General features: G+C 40.1%; 1 protein-coding gene across 1 annotated transcript; it reads right to left on the reverse strand.

Annotated features, from left to right (window-relative positions):
- Positions 1 to 622: 622 nt before the first annotated feature.
- Positions 623 to 14578, reverse strand: EIF2S3 (eukaryotic translation initiation factor 2 subunit gamma). The gene is made up of 12 exons (XM_048964931.1): positions 14297 to 14578; positions 12236 to 12299; positions 11607 to 11734; positions 11376 to 11497; positions 9889 to 9983; positions 9087 to 9245; positions 7515 to 7649; positions 6580 to 6674; positions 4948 to 5092; positions 4352 to 4521; positions 3091 to 3263; positions 623 to 1056 (listed from the first exon to the last, which is right to left on the reverse strand). Exons 1-12 carry the CDS (start codon positions 14363 to 14365, stop codon positions 993 to 995), a joined length of 1419 nt encoding a protein of 472 aa, XP_048820888.1. The 5' UTR covers positions 14366 to 14578; the 3' UTR covers positions 623 to 992.
- Between the last annotated feature and the right edge of the window lie 17 nt (positions 14579 to 14595).

Raw genomic sequence — 14595 nt, forward strand, 5'->3', positions numbered from 1 at the left:
CTAAATGAGTGTTAGTATCCTACAGTGAGTATACTACATTGTTTTCTCCCAAGGAGCAAGATCCAGACTAGCCAAGCACACGTGGTTGACATACTGTTTTTTTTCCCCTCCAGTATCATTCCCTTTACATCACTTCCCTGGTATTTTGTAGTTCAAGATCACAGCTATGATTTGCTCAAGAGCTTAATAGAAATTTAAACTCTGCCAGGTCACCCACATCAAGTTCAATACGGACAAGCAGCTATGGTTCACATTAACTATGTTCTTTTCATAAATCCATTCTAAATGAAGTTCAAAGAAAGCACTGCCAATTCGGATCCAGTTTGTGTCTCTTTCTTGAAGGGCTTATCTAAAGCTCCTCGTAACACTGGAAGGGACAAATTTAAGTCAGTCAATACTGCCATCTTAATTAGAAAGCGTAGCACAGCCACAACCCATGGGTCAAAACCACACAAACTTAGGAAGAAAGCTTTTCCTGTAAACAGCAGAAACACCTAAAGAAGCCAAGATGTTGTGCAGAAAGGTTACTAGTCTTCAAAGCCAGAATGGCTTTTGCTTGCCTTTAATTCATGTACTGGTTGAACAATCACCACTGCCTTTTGTTACTCAAAACATTACATGATGAAAATAAGCAATATTTTATTTCAATACCACATTTATCATTTGTGTGTTACACTGGGGCTGGCTTGACTGATATTAAACAGGTATGTCCAAAACACAAAATAACATTAGACATGCCATGAGACATGTACAATTAATTTCTACTAAAATGTGGAAAATGAAACCCACTTCCACTCCAATTCTTTTACACTTTTAATGGTGACAGTGACTAGTATTTTAGTAAGAGGGTAAAATTCAATAAAATGTACAAGGACAGCCATACAATTCAAAGACAATGGTTGCACAGCTTCCAATTCCATTGTGAAGATATCCTCCCTCCGAAATAGAAATGGGTGCTTCATCTTTACAAATGAAGCATTCTTTTTTGTTCTTCAGTCGTCATCAACGGTTGGTTTGATTGTCACTCCTCTTCTGATCTGACCCCAACCAATTAAACTGCAAAAAGAAAACCAGTTTATATCACTTTCGATAGCAGGCAGAAACAGCCAGAACAAATCAGCATACTTCTATTACACTCGAGCCTTTTGGATTTTTTTCCCCACTCACCTCCCTCACAGAACATCTCGCCAGATCTACGAGTGGTTAGTAGAAACAGAATGAAGAAGGATGGGGGACACAGAACACTGGCATGTATGTAATCAATCAATCACGTACCTTTGAATGGTGAACTTAAAAATGGAAAATTCTGTAATGTATGTTGCAACAGTTAACTCTAACTATAGCTTTCTCTCTTTCTACCTCTAAGCGCTGCATTACTTTCAAAGAGAAACATACACGGAAAAATACAGACAAATGCAGTAAAACTGCAAATTTAACTCTTAATGAGCTTGCAGCCCAACCCAAATTAATGGTAACTCAAGTCTCAGGTAAGTTCAGTACCAAAGTCCCTTTTAAAGGCTGCTGTTGCCTCAGAAGAAGAATATACTTAGAGCTTGTGTTCATTTCCACAGTCAGCAGGCAGTCCATAGAACTACCTTAAACACATTTTTCATTTTTGGCAAGGAATTACACAGAAACCACAAGCATGTTCCCATTTAATTTGCTAGCAGTAGGGGCTCCCTCTGGACTCCGACAGATAAGTGAAAAGAGGAACTGAATTATATTATTGCAGCACTTCCTACTTTCTGAGGCCACATTCATAGCTTGTAGCTATTCCATGTTTGAAACCACAGTTCCTTCCAATCACTAATGCACGCTGTTTGCTTCGCTGTGTGCTAGCTACTTAACTTCTATGCCTTCACATATTTATTTCCTATTTTATTTCTTCTTCTCTTGCTTTCTCATTTTTCAGTATTCCATTCCCTCAAGCAGTTAAGTTCCTTCTCATACCAACCATAGAGAAATAAGTCAGCTTTTGGCAAAATTTGGTTATGTTTCACGAGCAGGAAGTAATCTACAAAGGCCAGATGCCTTGGAACAAAACTCACATTAAAGTTTGCATAGGTTGGCAGTAGTGGCTTAAAATGACATACTTTCCAATATACATAGCTTCTCCTCTTCATTTTGCTTTCACTGACTTTAATGGGTTTGGGTTTTTAAGCCTGCTTAAGACATGCCATTTTTTTCCATTTTTTTTCTTCCCTTTCCCCAGGGAATAACCAGTTCTCTGATTTATCAGCTGTCTCCAGGACAGCACACACTGAATTGCCCATGCTTTTTCTATCTGAAAAATCACCCATTGATATTTAAGTCTTAGTTCTTTTTCATACAGCAAGAACATCTCAGGTGAATGCTTCTGTTCCCTTATACTGTCTCTCACATTGTAAGAGCTGTGTAGGGTCAAGGAATCCAAATAGTGTTAAATCCTTATGAAATATGTAGAACATGTAAAAGGTACCATATGTATAATCATCTACAGACAAGTATGATACTAAGCCTGAAACGAATCATCAGTTAAACCTGCTCATCATTTTCAGCCTCCATATATTTCAGTGCAGGCAGCCATTTTTATACTTGGCATTTACACAGATGGAAGTAATTAATACTTTTCCCTCTGTTCAGGGAACGTAAAATGCTAGAATTTCATACACTCCATCTCCACTCCCCTGCTGCTTCTTTAGAGGCTGCACTGCAAGTTCCATACAGCTCCACAGGTTGAATTCCACTGACAGTGGCACACATGAAGACAGGCTTTGGTGTTAACATTACTTGAATTTTCAACCTGCTGCTCCAAGGTTGCCTACTGTTAGCTCAACTGCATGGCTGTTTTACCAACAGAACCACAAATATCAGATGTTTTCTTGTCTGTCAAGTAACAGACATCTCATCACCTACCACGCTTCTTCTGAAAGAGGACAAAAGTATAAGATGAAGCACCCCACAGTAACAGTATCAGTGTGTTAGAATTCAGAGAAATTCTTTTAAATAGAGATTCCTATTCTAGATCATGATCAGATCTATTTATTTTTAACATGATTTATTTTTTACATGGTAACAGCCAGGTATTCTACCAATTTAGCATCAACTTACCGCCAGTGCTTCTCAACTCTTCGACTCAGGGCAATTTTTTCTCCCACTTCTGTGCATACTGGGTTAGTCAGCACTATCTTCCCCAAATCAGCCTTTACTGCGCTGACTCTCCCTCCAGTAGATAAAGATCCAATATTTACCATTAAAACTTCATTCTTTGATAGTTTTTGCACCTGAAATAACACACACACACTCTAAATGTAAGCTGTAGTATTTAAAATAACTTATTCACACTAAGCAATAGTATTTAGCAACACAATTGCTCAAGTAAAGAGAAATACCACAGACAGTACTGAACATCATCTGTGATTCAACTGCAAAACAAAAACAAGATAGCTGAGAAATGCAAAAACTATATATAACCCATGCACAAATGATGCAAAAGAGCATTTGTGGATAAAAAATTGTCTACTTTTAACTCTTGTGAAGGACAAACATATGAATATGCTCTGTATGCAGTAGCACAGATAATAGAGGAATTTCAAGAAAGTGTGTCATGCAATTTTCTACAATACATACCAAGTATTGCATATACTGCATTGAAAGCAAAACAACTGTCTTAGATATTGCTATGAAGTTACTGTTTCTTTAAATAATCTGCCTACACACATCAAAAGGATTTCTCAAAAAAAAAAACAAAAACCAAAAAACCAAAAAAACACCACAAACCCAAAACAATTCACAGATGATAAAGAGCTAAAGCATTTAATTTACTCATACAGGAAGTGATCTGTAGATTCTAATTCAAAAAGGAGCTTTAATATTAAAAATGATCTTGTAGTTTGATTAGTGCAAAAAGGATTATGGAACAAAAGACTATACTACGTATTAAGCTCACTTAAGTGTTTCAGAAATAGTTAGCTTTAAAAAGTTCTTCAGAGAGAGAATCTACAAAGAGTACGCAAGCAGAAAGTAGATCAGTGTGTATATAAAGCTGATTATTGCACACATTAATAGGTTGACAGCAAAGGATAGCTACAAATGAGGTCTGAAGAACATCTGAATTGAAGACGTAGATACTTCATGGTATTTTAATCTACTCTGATCTGAATTCCTACTCCTCTGACAACTTTTATTCTACAACATTAAAGAGACAACAGATTTATGACAGCCACCTACAAACAGGGAAACAGAATCACTGTATGATTCAAAAACGTACATATTAATACAACTTTGCACAAGTTGTCTTAACAGAAATCAGAGAAAAGCCCACAGTACTCTTCAATTTATACAAAAAACACAACCAAAAAGCAGTACAGACCTTTGCAGCTTTCTTGTCTCCTTCAGTGCGCACACCTAGCAGTCGTCTCAGCAAGAAATAGGAAATTTCCAGCTCTGTAAATATCTCAGGTAACGCTCCAACTGCACCAAGAACTTGCCCCACCATTCGGTCAGCCCGGCACAACGTTGGGTCAATCTTAGTTCCAACACCTACAACACGACAAGGAACGTCACAAGGAGTAATTGAAAGGTGGCTGTCACATTTGCATCTTCAAATACTTGAATGAGATCTAAAAACAATATATGAGAATGTACTGGGAATTCCCTATTACCTGGGCAGCACTTATCAGAGTCTTGCTGACATTCTGACTTTGTCTAAACAGACGAAAAAATATTCTACTGTTAAAGGTGATACAATTAACAATTCAAGTTGAACTGAGTTCGCTACTGACATTCAGACAAATTATTTCATAAATACTGGCTTTCCATACACATCATTCATCTGTTTCTTTATAAATACACATTAAACTGCTCATAGCCTTCTTGGTTTCACTTAGCAATGACTTTTAGTGTAATAAACAAGTGCTTCCAATAAGCATTAGGTAACAAATCTCTTCAATGAAAGAATATCCTTACCTATAAGTCCTCCTGGAGCAGCGTACTGTAAATCATTATGTTCAGCAAAGAGTGACACAATTTTGGAAAAGATTGGCTTGCACATGAGTTTTCCTTCACTGTCCTTGGACACAATACCAGGTCGGACCTCAATTTCTTGACCGACCTAATTACAGAAATGAGAAAGTTGTTAACAATTTGTTTCACAGGAACATGAAGCTAGTTTTCTAGTCACAGGCAAGATGTGCTTATTCCAAGACTGCAGGATTGATACAAACCCTTGGTTCTGGGCTACTGCAGATCTTCACAGAATCACAGAAACACCAGGGTTGGAAAAGACCCACAAGATCACCCAGTCCAACCACCCACCTATCACCAATAGTTCTCACTAAACCATGTCCCCCAAAACAACATCCAAACGTTCCTTGAACACCTCCAGGGTCGGTGACTCCACCACCTCCCTGGGCAGCCCATTCCAGTGCCTGACCACTCTCAGAAAAGAAATATTTCCTAACGTCCAGCCTGAATCTCCCCTGGCACAGCTTGAAGCCATTCCCTCTGGACCTATCACCAGTTACATGAGAGAAGAGGCCGACCCCCAGCTCACTACAGCCTCCCTTCAAGTAGTTATAGAGAGCAGTGAGGTCTCCCTGAGCCTCCTCTTCTCCAGGCTGAACATTCCCAGCTTTCTCAGCCACTCCCCATAAGCCCTGTGCTCCAGACACCTCACCAGCTTTGTTGCCCTCCTTTGAACCCGCTCCAGGGCCTCAATGCCTTTCCTGCAGTGAGGGGCCCAAAACTGGACACAGAACTCAAGGTGCGCCCTCACCAAAGCTGAGTACTTCTTCTGCACTACTCAGTATAAACCCAACAATACCTAAACCTCTGCATCTTACTTCCAATGAAACAAAAACTTTTCTCTCTCCACTACATTCTAAATAATGCTTTTGCAAAGGATGTTTATTAGTTGTAACTCCAACATTCAAAGTGTAGGGTTTGCATTTATTTTTAACTATTTCATTTAGAAACGTTAAAGCACTGAGAAAAACGGAGTTAATCTGATTCATGTAACTGATCACCAATAAACTAAAAGACAAGAATATGTACGTTGAATGAATGTTTGAAGATGGTTTGTTTTTCAGCCTAAGAATAACTTTTAAAGTTCCCATATATTGACAATGTCCCATGAGAAAAAAATACATATACATACGTATGCATACACAGAATACTTCAGCAGGAAAGTGGGATCTTTAAGAACCCACTCACACCTCAGAGGCACATTTGAAGGCTTCCCCCTTTCTCCTCAGAGTAATTCACAAAGTAGGAGTGGTGGGACAGAAAAAAAACGCAGCTCCCTTGACATTTGTAATCAATGAAGATGGTATCATTAGTAGAAAAAGCTAAGACTAAAGTAACAGATATATATCTATATAGATATCTATCTATCTACATGCCTAAGTGCAAAATAAGTGTTTGTTGTTCCTGTAAAAACCAGGAAAGTATCAATGAGGCACAGCACGTACAGAAAAGACAGGTATATAGATATAACTCAATTTCATAGATTCTGTACTGAGCATGCAAGAAGAAAAACAACAACAAAAGCCCTCCTCGTTATCATCACTACAAATTTCCAAAGAAGAGAGAAAAGATTACCTTTAGAACACCTTTGAGAATACTGCCACCAGCTACACCCCCTTTAAGGTCATCAACTTCACAGCCAGGCTTGTTAACATCAAAAGACCTAATAACTAAAAAGAATACAATCAAGTTTATAGTTAAGATCCAGTTTTCAAAACACATGTGCTTTTCTTTAACAACTTTGATTATTTCCCTATCATCTTGAAGGTATGTAATTATTTACAAAAACATAATTCAGTCTGAATAAAATAGGAATATTTTATGTAGCTGATTTTATTCTCAAATTCATTAAAGCCACTCATCCACATAAACAACATTTTAGAAGATATTTATTCACAGCAAAGAATAAATATCAATAGCTGAAAAAGAAAGGAATGACCAGTTATTCTGAGAAAAGCTTCAATATTCACAGTTCCAACATTTCTGTAACTGTGTTTTAACATTCTGCGTTCATATGAATTATAAACTTCTTTTTAAAAGGTCTTCCATTTTTTGTGGGATTGCTGGGAAAGACAAAAAACACAGATCCATTGTAGCAGAACTAGATTTCTAAGCATACTGGACAAGAACTGAGACTCCTTAATACAGAAAATCTGACCAGGCTACCCTGTCTGTAGGACTTTCATTAAATAATTCTCACATACAACAGTTTGTCAGTACTTTGTTACATGGAATTTCTAGCAATTAAAGTTTTAATCAACAACTTTCTCATCATTATCACATTTTATTGCTGTTGTACATACAATACCAAGCCAACAATTACCTCAGATAGATTTAAGTGTAGTAGTTTAACTACAAACAAACAACACAGCTTCCAGAAAATACTTTAAAAGGAGGAGAACACTTGTACACTCTTTTTAAACCCACCTCTTCTTAAGAATCCTGCCACAGGTATTCTAAGGCCATAACAGATAGCAGCCACAAAAGCTCAAACACAAGCATCTACATACCAATAAGCCTTGGTTCAGATGTAAAGTCTCGCAAAGGGACTGGAATTTTTTTCACTATATACTCGCAGACTACCTCAATGTTGTATTTCAGCTGTGCTGAGATTGGAATTATTGGAGCTCCTTCTGCAACTGTACCTGAAAGAAATTTGACATCAAGCCTTAATACTGTATTTGTAGAAACACGATCAAGAGTTCTGTAACTGTTCATAGAATCACAGAATTACAGGGTTGGAAGGGACCTCAAGGATCATGAATCTCCAACCCTCCTGCCACATGCAGGGCCACCAACCTCCACATTTAGTTCTAGACCAGGCTGCCCAGGGCCCCACCCAACCTGGCCTTGAACACCTCCAGGGATGGGGCATCCACAGCCTCTCTGGGCAGCCTGTTCCAGCACCTCACCATTCTCATAGTAACTGTTAAAAGCACTAACAAAGTTTGAAGTACACTTTACACATATTTTGCAAAGCAATAAGTATCACAGCATCTGCCCTTCCCTTTAATATTTCAGCTCAAACCAGCCAGGCCTATTTTGCAAGGCAATCTGAAACAGCCCTTGTGTTGCCACCGGGTAATTGGCTACAATGGAGTTTCACAATTGCTCTGTGAAAACTGTGACAGACAATATTCTGCTTTTTGGTCAGATTAGAAAAAAATCTTAAGAGAAATTCCATAGCGAGATTGGGTGTCTAAACATTCATACATCAATATTAATTTTCAAGTCAGACTTAATTTTGATGAACCAAAATTCCTATCAACTTAACGATCAACCTTTTCTAAGTTCTGCAGTGCAAGTATTTTAGAAAAAAACCCCTAATTCTATGCAAAGAAGAATTTAGTTATCAAGGTTCGCTAAATATTATTTGTTTTAATTCTATCTATATTTTCCACAGTGTCTGCAGTTCTCACAAAGGAATTTGGCTTTCTATCCTAAGCCACTGATGTGGCTGTTAAGAACAGCTTATGCAAGGCAACAATTGTGAACAAAGGAGACCCATTAGCTACCTCTGATGGTGACAACCTAGCTCTGCAGTTTTTACCATATCCCAGTTAAAGCAGACAAGCAAGGAAAATGGCAGAAGCTTCTGGGAAAGATGAAACCTCAAAGCATTAGAATAAAATTGAATAGAAATTATGGACAGTGCTTGAATTGGACTTAAAAAGAGGCAAGGCCAATCTTTCATGAACAGATGAAAAATGACACATTTATACCCCAAGGTACCCCTATGAATGCTGTTTCACTCTCTCCTGAACTGCAGTAAAATTACTGTACAGTTCCTAGCAGAGAAACTGTCGGCACTACCAAGAAACCACAAATGCAATGAAAGCTATAAGACATCAGGTATTGCTACTATTTTACATCAAGTGCTTTGAGCTACAGCCATAACATTATTGTCTCTAAGCAATCTGAAATATGGAAGAGGAACAACTCTGATGGTTGTTCCTCTTACATATTTCCACAAACACATACACCACTGTAGCAAGGCTTCTTACATAAATATATAGAAAAACACTGTGCTTCAACAGTGAAGAACTTCTACACTGACCAGACTTTTGCTGGTAAAAGCTTACCTTGCACAAATGCAAGAATCTGCTCATATTGTTCTTTAGCCTGGCTCTCCTTCACTAAATCAATCTTATTCTGCAGAATCAAAATGTGTTTCAGTTTCATGATTTCTATAGCAGCTAGATGCTCTGAGGTCTGGGGTTGAGGACATGACTCGTTACCAGCTGTAAGAAGAAAAGCGATTGTAATATAAAAAGCTATAGAGGTAGACAAAACTCATGCAGTTAAGAAATCTAATTTCTGCTGTGTCTTCATAAAACAAAAGAAAACAAACAGCATGGAACACAGACCTGGCTATCATTGTAGACACTACAGTGTTCTACAGACAAAAATAAGTTTTATTCACATCCTATCCCTTGCAAAACAGAACAATTTCCTCAGCCGAGTTTTGCCTCCTATACCTCGATTTTGCCCATATCCATCTGGCTGTACCGTTACTACTGATGTGTGTCGACTCTTTTGTATGGGTGAGGCTAAACATTCAAAGAGAACTTCAGAGGAAAATCAAAAATAACATCTCATGGAAATACACTGACTAAATTTTAGTGTTATAGCACTGTAGAGCCATCACCGTAGCTGATGGCTACCAGGCTAATGAGTATGTACAGCTATGTTTAAAAAAAAAAACCACAACAGCTAGCTAGGTTATATTTTCATTATACAACCGCTTACTTAAGCTTCTCAAACCCATCTCAAAAGCATTCATTTAATAACTCACCTCACCCCAGCTGACTTCAAAACCTGCACAAAGTTGACCTATGGCATTTAAAACAAAGAGAAGCACTGCTTTTGTGCAGCAATCCTTACCTATCAGCAGTAAAGCCGCATCCATTACTGCTGCGCCGTTCAGCATAGTAGCCATCAAAATGTCGTGGCCAGGACAATCCACAAAAGAGACATGCCTGTTGTAGACAACAGTGAGAAAGGCAAAAAGCCAATTACCAACAATTTCTGTCAATGTGAATGCCTAAGCAGACACACCAATTAAATGAGTCCTTAAGATAAATTAATGAAGCAAATAAACAGGAACACGGAACCAGTTGCTGAGGAGTAACACATTAGAAGTACATTTGTAGAAATGCAGACTACTGAAAGGCTACCAAACAACAATTCTATTCTATGTTCTGTGTTTTGAGTTCTATGATTCAATACCTTATATTCATGCTAGGCATTGCTGCAGTATTTCACAAATGTATGACTGACTCAAATGCATCAGAACAACAACAAAACTCACAGGGTACAGCATATTGTATCCCATTTCCCATCTCTTAAGTTGTCTCCCACTCTGAAATATTCAAAAATTGTAAGCCTTTAATTGTATGACTAAAACTGCCTTTCACTTCAAAGATTTACACACAGAAACAACACTACAGCCATGAGCTCCAACCTTATGCTTTTGTTGTGCAAGACCATCACAGTCAATACATTGCTTTCTGCTGCCAACTGGCTCCATGAAGAAACCATGTAACACACCATCAGAGAGCAAGGAACTAATTTGCTGCTTTGTAACCTGAAGTTAAAAACTACTGCAAGCAAATAAGCACCAAGATACAGAACCTAATGCTTTTAAGCACTACCTTAACGGCTGCGTAACAATCACACACCATCAGCAGTTACTGTTACAAGTGCTCTACCACAGATCTGATTAAAAGAAGGAAATACACACTTAGAGCAGTGCATGTATTTCATACAGACGCTTGAACTAAGAATCCTGTCATGCAACAGCCTTTGTGACTAGTCTCATTCAATCACTGCAAAGACTCACACAACAACTACCTAGATTACTAGACTTGTATAATGACCACGCTATGATTATGAAATTAATAAAGGGCACCTATGCTCCAGCACAAGGACTGATCTCACATTAAGAATCAGGCTTTATTTAACATTCTTTTTTGGAACTCGGAAAACTTTTCTGCCTCCAGTAAGAGAAAGGTCACAATTAAAAAAGGAATTTAAAAGAATGAGTATGTGAGGCCCACATTAGTTTTTATTCCGGTGGCTTTAACATGTACTTATCTTCAGAGCAGGAAAAAATATTGTTTCACTTCAGAGCAAAGCACTCATGGACACAAAATAGAGCTGTGCTTTACCTCAGATCATGCACCACAACTAATAAAAACAACAAAGGTTACATGATGTCTCATATCTGGGGCATCCAATCTACAGAGCCTAAGAGCATGTGGTCTGCTGTTATCATTCAGCATGCAGCTCAACCCTGACTATTTTTAGTTACGTAAAGAAAGTATAACTAAATCAAACATAATTTACACCACTAATTTTACAGCATTTACCTGACTAGTTTGAAATTCCCTTTGGTGCCAGGAATATCTGTAGGGAATTCATCTGGGGTACTACTTCCACAGGATCGGTAACATTCTGGCCGGGAACAGCTTGGGTCATCCAACTTGTAAATCTGTAAGTATTTTTTTTTAGAGTTTAATTCATTAATAGTTACTGATAAGCTTATGTCCACCTTGTAATATCTTAGAGACGTACTTGCTCGATTTCTATCAGTGACTCACCTTTGCATTGGCATAGCCCAGCTTGATCGTGATATTTCTTTCCAGTTCATTTTTAAACCTGACAGTATGAACACCAGATATGGCTTTGACTACTGTCGACTTTCCGTGGGCTACGTGGCCAATTGTACCTATATTTCAAAGGCAAATGTTTGTCAGTTAACTGCTATTCAATGTGTACAGTGACCATCAACACAATTACCCAAACACTCTGGAGCCAGTAAGCCCAGTGCTGCCACTAAAATACATATGGATTCCTCAGTTACTTTGTCTAAACCAACAAAAGCCTAGAATGAGCTCTCAACAAACCCTTTTACTACTGTGAAAATCATTTCAGTTCCTAATTTAAAGATTAAAAAGACCTTCCCGTAGCAACTACTCCCCACTTCATTCAAAGTAGTGCTCTTGAAGTAAAACTGTAGTGCTTTTTAAGTTAGAAGAGTCTGACAAGTCTCTTCCTGCATCCTGACAAAATCTGTAATAAAAATACCTCACCTATATCATTATGTATAGGTATGAATTTCTTAATTTACTTTTCCACATAGGTACCATACGTTAACACATGAGCACCAGGAAGCACCACATTAACATGTCCCCCATTCATTCTTTAGATTTATTTATTGCTTTTTTACCTATATTAATTGTGGCTTGTCTGCTGATGACTTCTGGTGAAAGAGGAGTCAGCTTGGTAACATCCTGTATGAAAGAGATTTTACAATTTACTCATTTGTTATCAAAATGCTTAGAGTGCTACACATATTTTCTCAAAATCCAATCAAACCCCTTAAAGTAACTCGAGTTATACATTCCAGTTTTCTTAAGTATGTGAAATGGTAAAAAGGGAACAAGTCTACAATAAGATTAGGCTGTAAAGCAATAAAGAAAAGAAGCAAGAAATACAAAAAAAGGAAACTTTCAAACAAAAAAAAAATACACCCCATCCATGCCCAAAATTAAATTGTTTATAACATGCCAACTGAAATTAACTTTCCACAAACTACATGGCCAACCATACCTACGTTTGTCAATGGACAACTGTCAAATTTCTGTACTGGTTCCATTACAGTCAATATGTAATTAGAACTAACATTTTGGAGCAAGTAGGTCCTGAAATGTTATCAGCACCACTGATCTGAGCCTAATATTTTAAATGGCCACTTCTCCTCAAATACCATTATTTCCATTTTAGGTACCAGACAAAACTGATGGCAAGTCATATCACTTACAGATACATTCATTTCAGGGGAAAAAAAACAACCCTACAAATTAGTTGCTTTGTGTTCTGCTTTTTTTGTTATCTTTTCTGTCAGAAAAGCTCTTTGTCCAGATACAGCACAAGTGTTACAATCCACTGAAACATCCCTCTGTGCCATTTTCTGAATCTGCTTATGGTAATTTCAAAGCCTGCAGTGGATCTCTATGGATGCTGCTGAGTCCAACCAAAGATTCATGAAGTGTCTGCTGCAGAACAGGATATAAAGCTTTGTGAAATCAAAGGATATTTACACTGCGACACAAGCAGGTTCTGTACATAATTACAATTGTCCATAACCGTACAGAAGTGTAATCTTACTTATATCTCAAGTATTAAATGAGTAATAAGTTCAGGTCCAAAACAAAGCAATTTCCTTCTACCTGCCACAACTATATTTTTTGTACCTCTTGACAGCTAACTCACCACCTGAGCACACTGAGGCCGGCAGTAGGCCCACGACCTGCAGGGGGCACCGTGCAGCAGGATGACAGCACCGTGAATGATGCAAACCCCGCCACCAAAAGACTTGTTCCCCGAGTACAGAATCAGCACAAATGCCATTTTCCTTTAGGGCTGGCATAAGGTTAAGCTCAGCAACAGGCTACAGTGAGCTGAAGGCTTTCAAGGGCCCACTGAACAAAGTACAGAATGGGGCTGAATGGTAATTCCTGTTGTTCAGAAAATTAGGAGTAGCTGGACTCTTTCCAGCTGGCAAAATACCCAGTGAAAAAGGAAGAGAAGTCAAGAAGCTTTCTGAAGTTACTGATGTGCTTCACTAACAAACTTGCTAGGACACAAAAAGAATTTTCCTATTCAAACTCAAGTTTGAATAGTGACAAGAAATTAATAATAATAAAACAAAAAACACCAAACGTGCTATAGATGTTCAAAACGTTCTGTAGTTTGCCAAGCTGCACCGGGCTCTGTCAAGCCAGATGGGGCTCTGAGCACTCTGATGTAGCCGTAGGTGCCCCTGCCCCTTATAGGGCAGACAGATTCGATGGCCTTTAAGGATCCTTTCTAACACAAACCATTCTGCGATGCTAAGAACAGCCGCCTCCCCGACAGTTCTGCACAGCACACCCGCCCGACTCGGGCACGCCGAACAGCCCACACCGCCGGCCCGCTCCGAAGACGCAGCACCCTGTTTATCACAGCGGGAGCCCTCGGCACCATCGGGCCGGCCAGCCACGCGGAAGGCTGCCGCGTTCCGCCCAGCTCTCACCGCTCCCCCTCAGCCACGCACCCACCCGGTCCCCACAGGAGCCCCACCGCGCCGCCCGGCCGCAGCCACCCCCGCGCGCCGCCTGCTCGGCTCCCGGCCCTCGAGACGGCGGCGCCCCGTGGCGAGGCGCGGACCGCTCCGCCCGCCGCACGACGCCCCCCGGCCCGCAGCGACCCCCCGGCGCCGGGCGGGCGCCCCCCGCACGCGCCGCACCAAGGTAGCGAGGTCCTGCCGGGAGAGGTGCGGCTGCCCCAGCGTCACTCCCGCCTCGTCCCCCGCCATCTTGGCCGCAAGAGGAAGCGGGGCCGGCCGCGCGGCCGCCTGACCTCTCTCTCCCCTCGGCGCCGCCTTCGCCACGCCCGGCACTCGCCACCCGACGAGGCCCGCCCGAGCTCAGGGACGCTCCGCGCTGAGCGACGCGGAGCCGCCCTCAGCCCCGCAGCGAAGCGACGGCGGCTCAGGCACGGCGCCGGGCAGCCCCGAGAAGGCCTCCGGCACCCTCGCACCGGGTG

The sequence above is a fragment of the Lagopus muta genome, chromosome 1 (assembly GCF_023343835.1).
Source record: "Lagopus muta isolate bLagMut1 chromosome 1, bLagMut1 primary, whole genome shotgun sequence".
Taxonomy (NCBI): Eukaryota; Metazoa; Chordata; class Aves; order Galliformes; family Phasianidae; genus Lagopus; species Lagopus muta.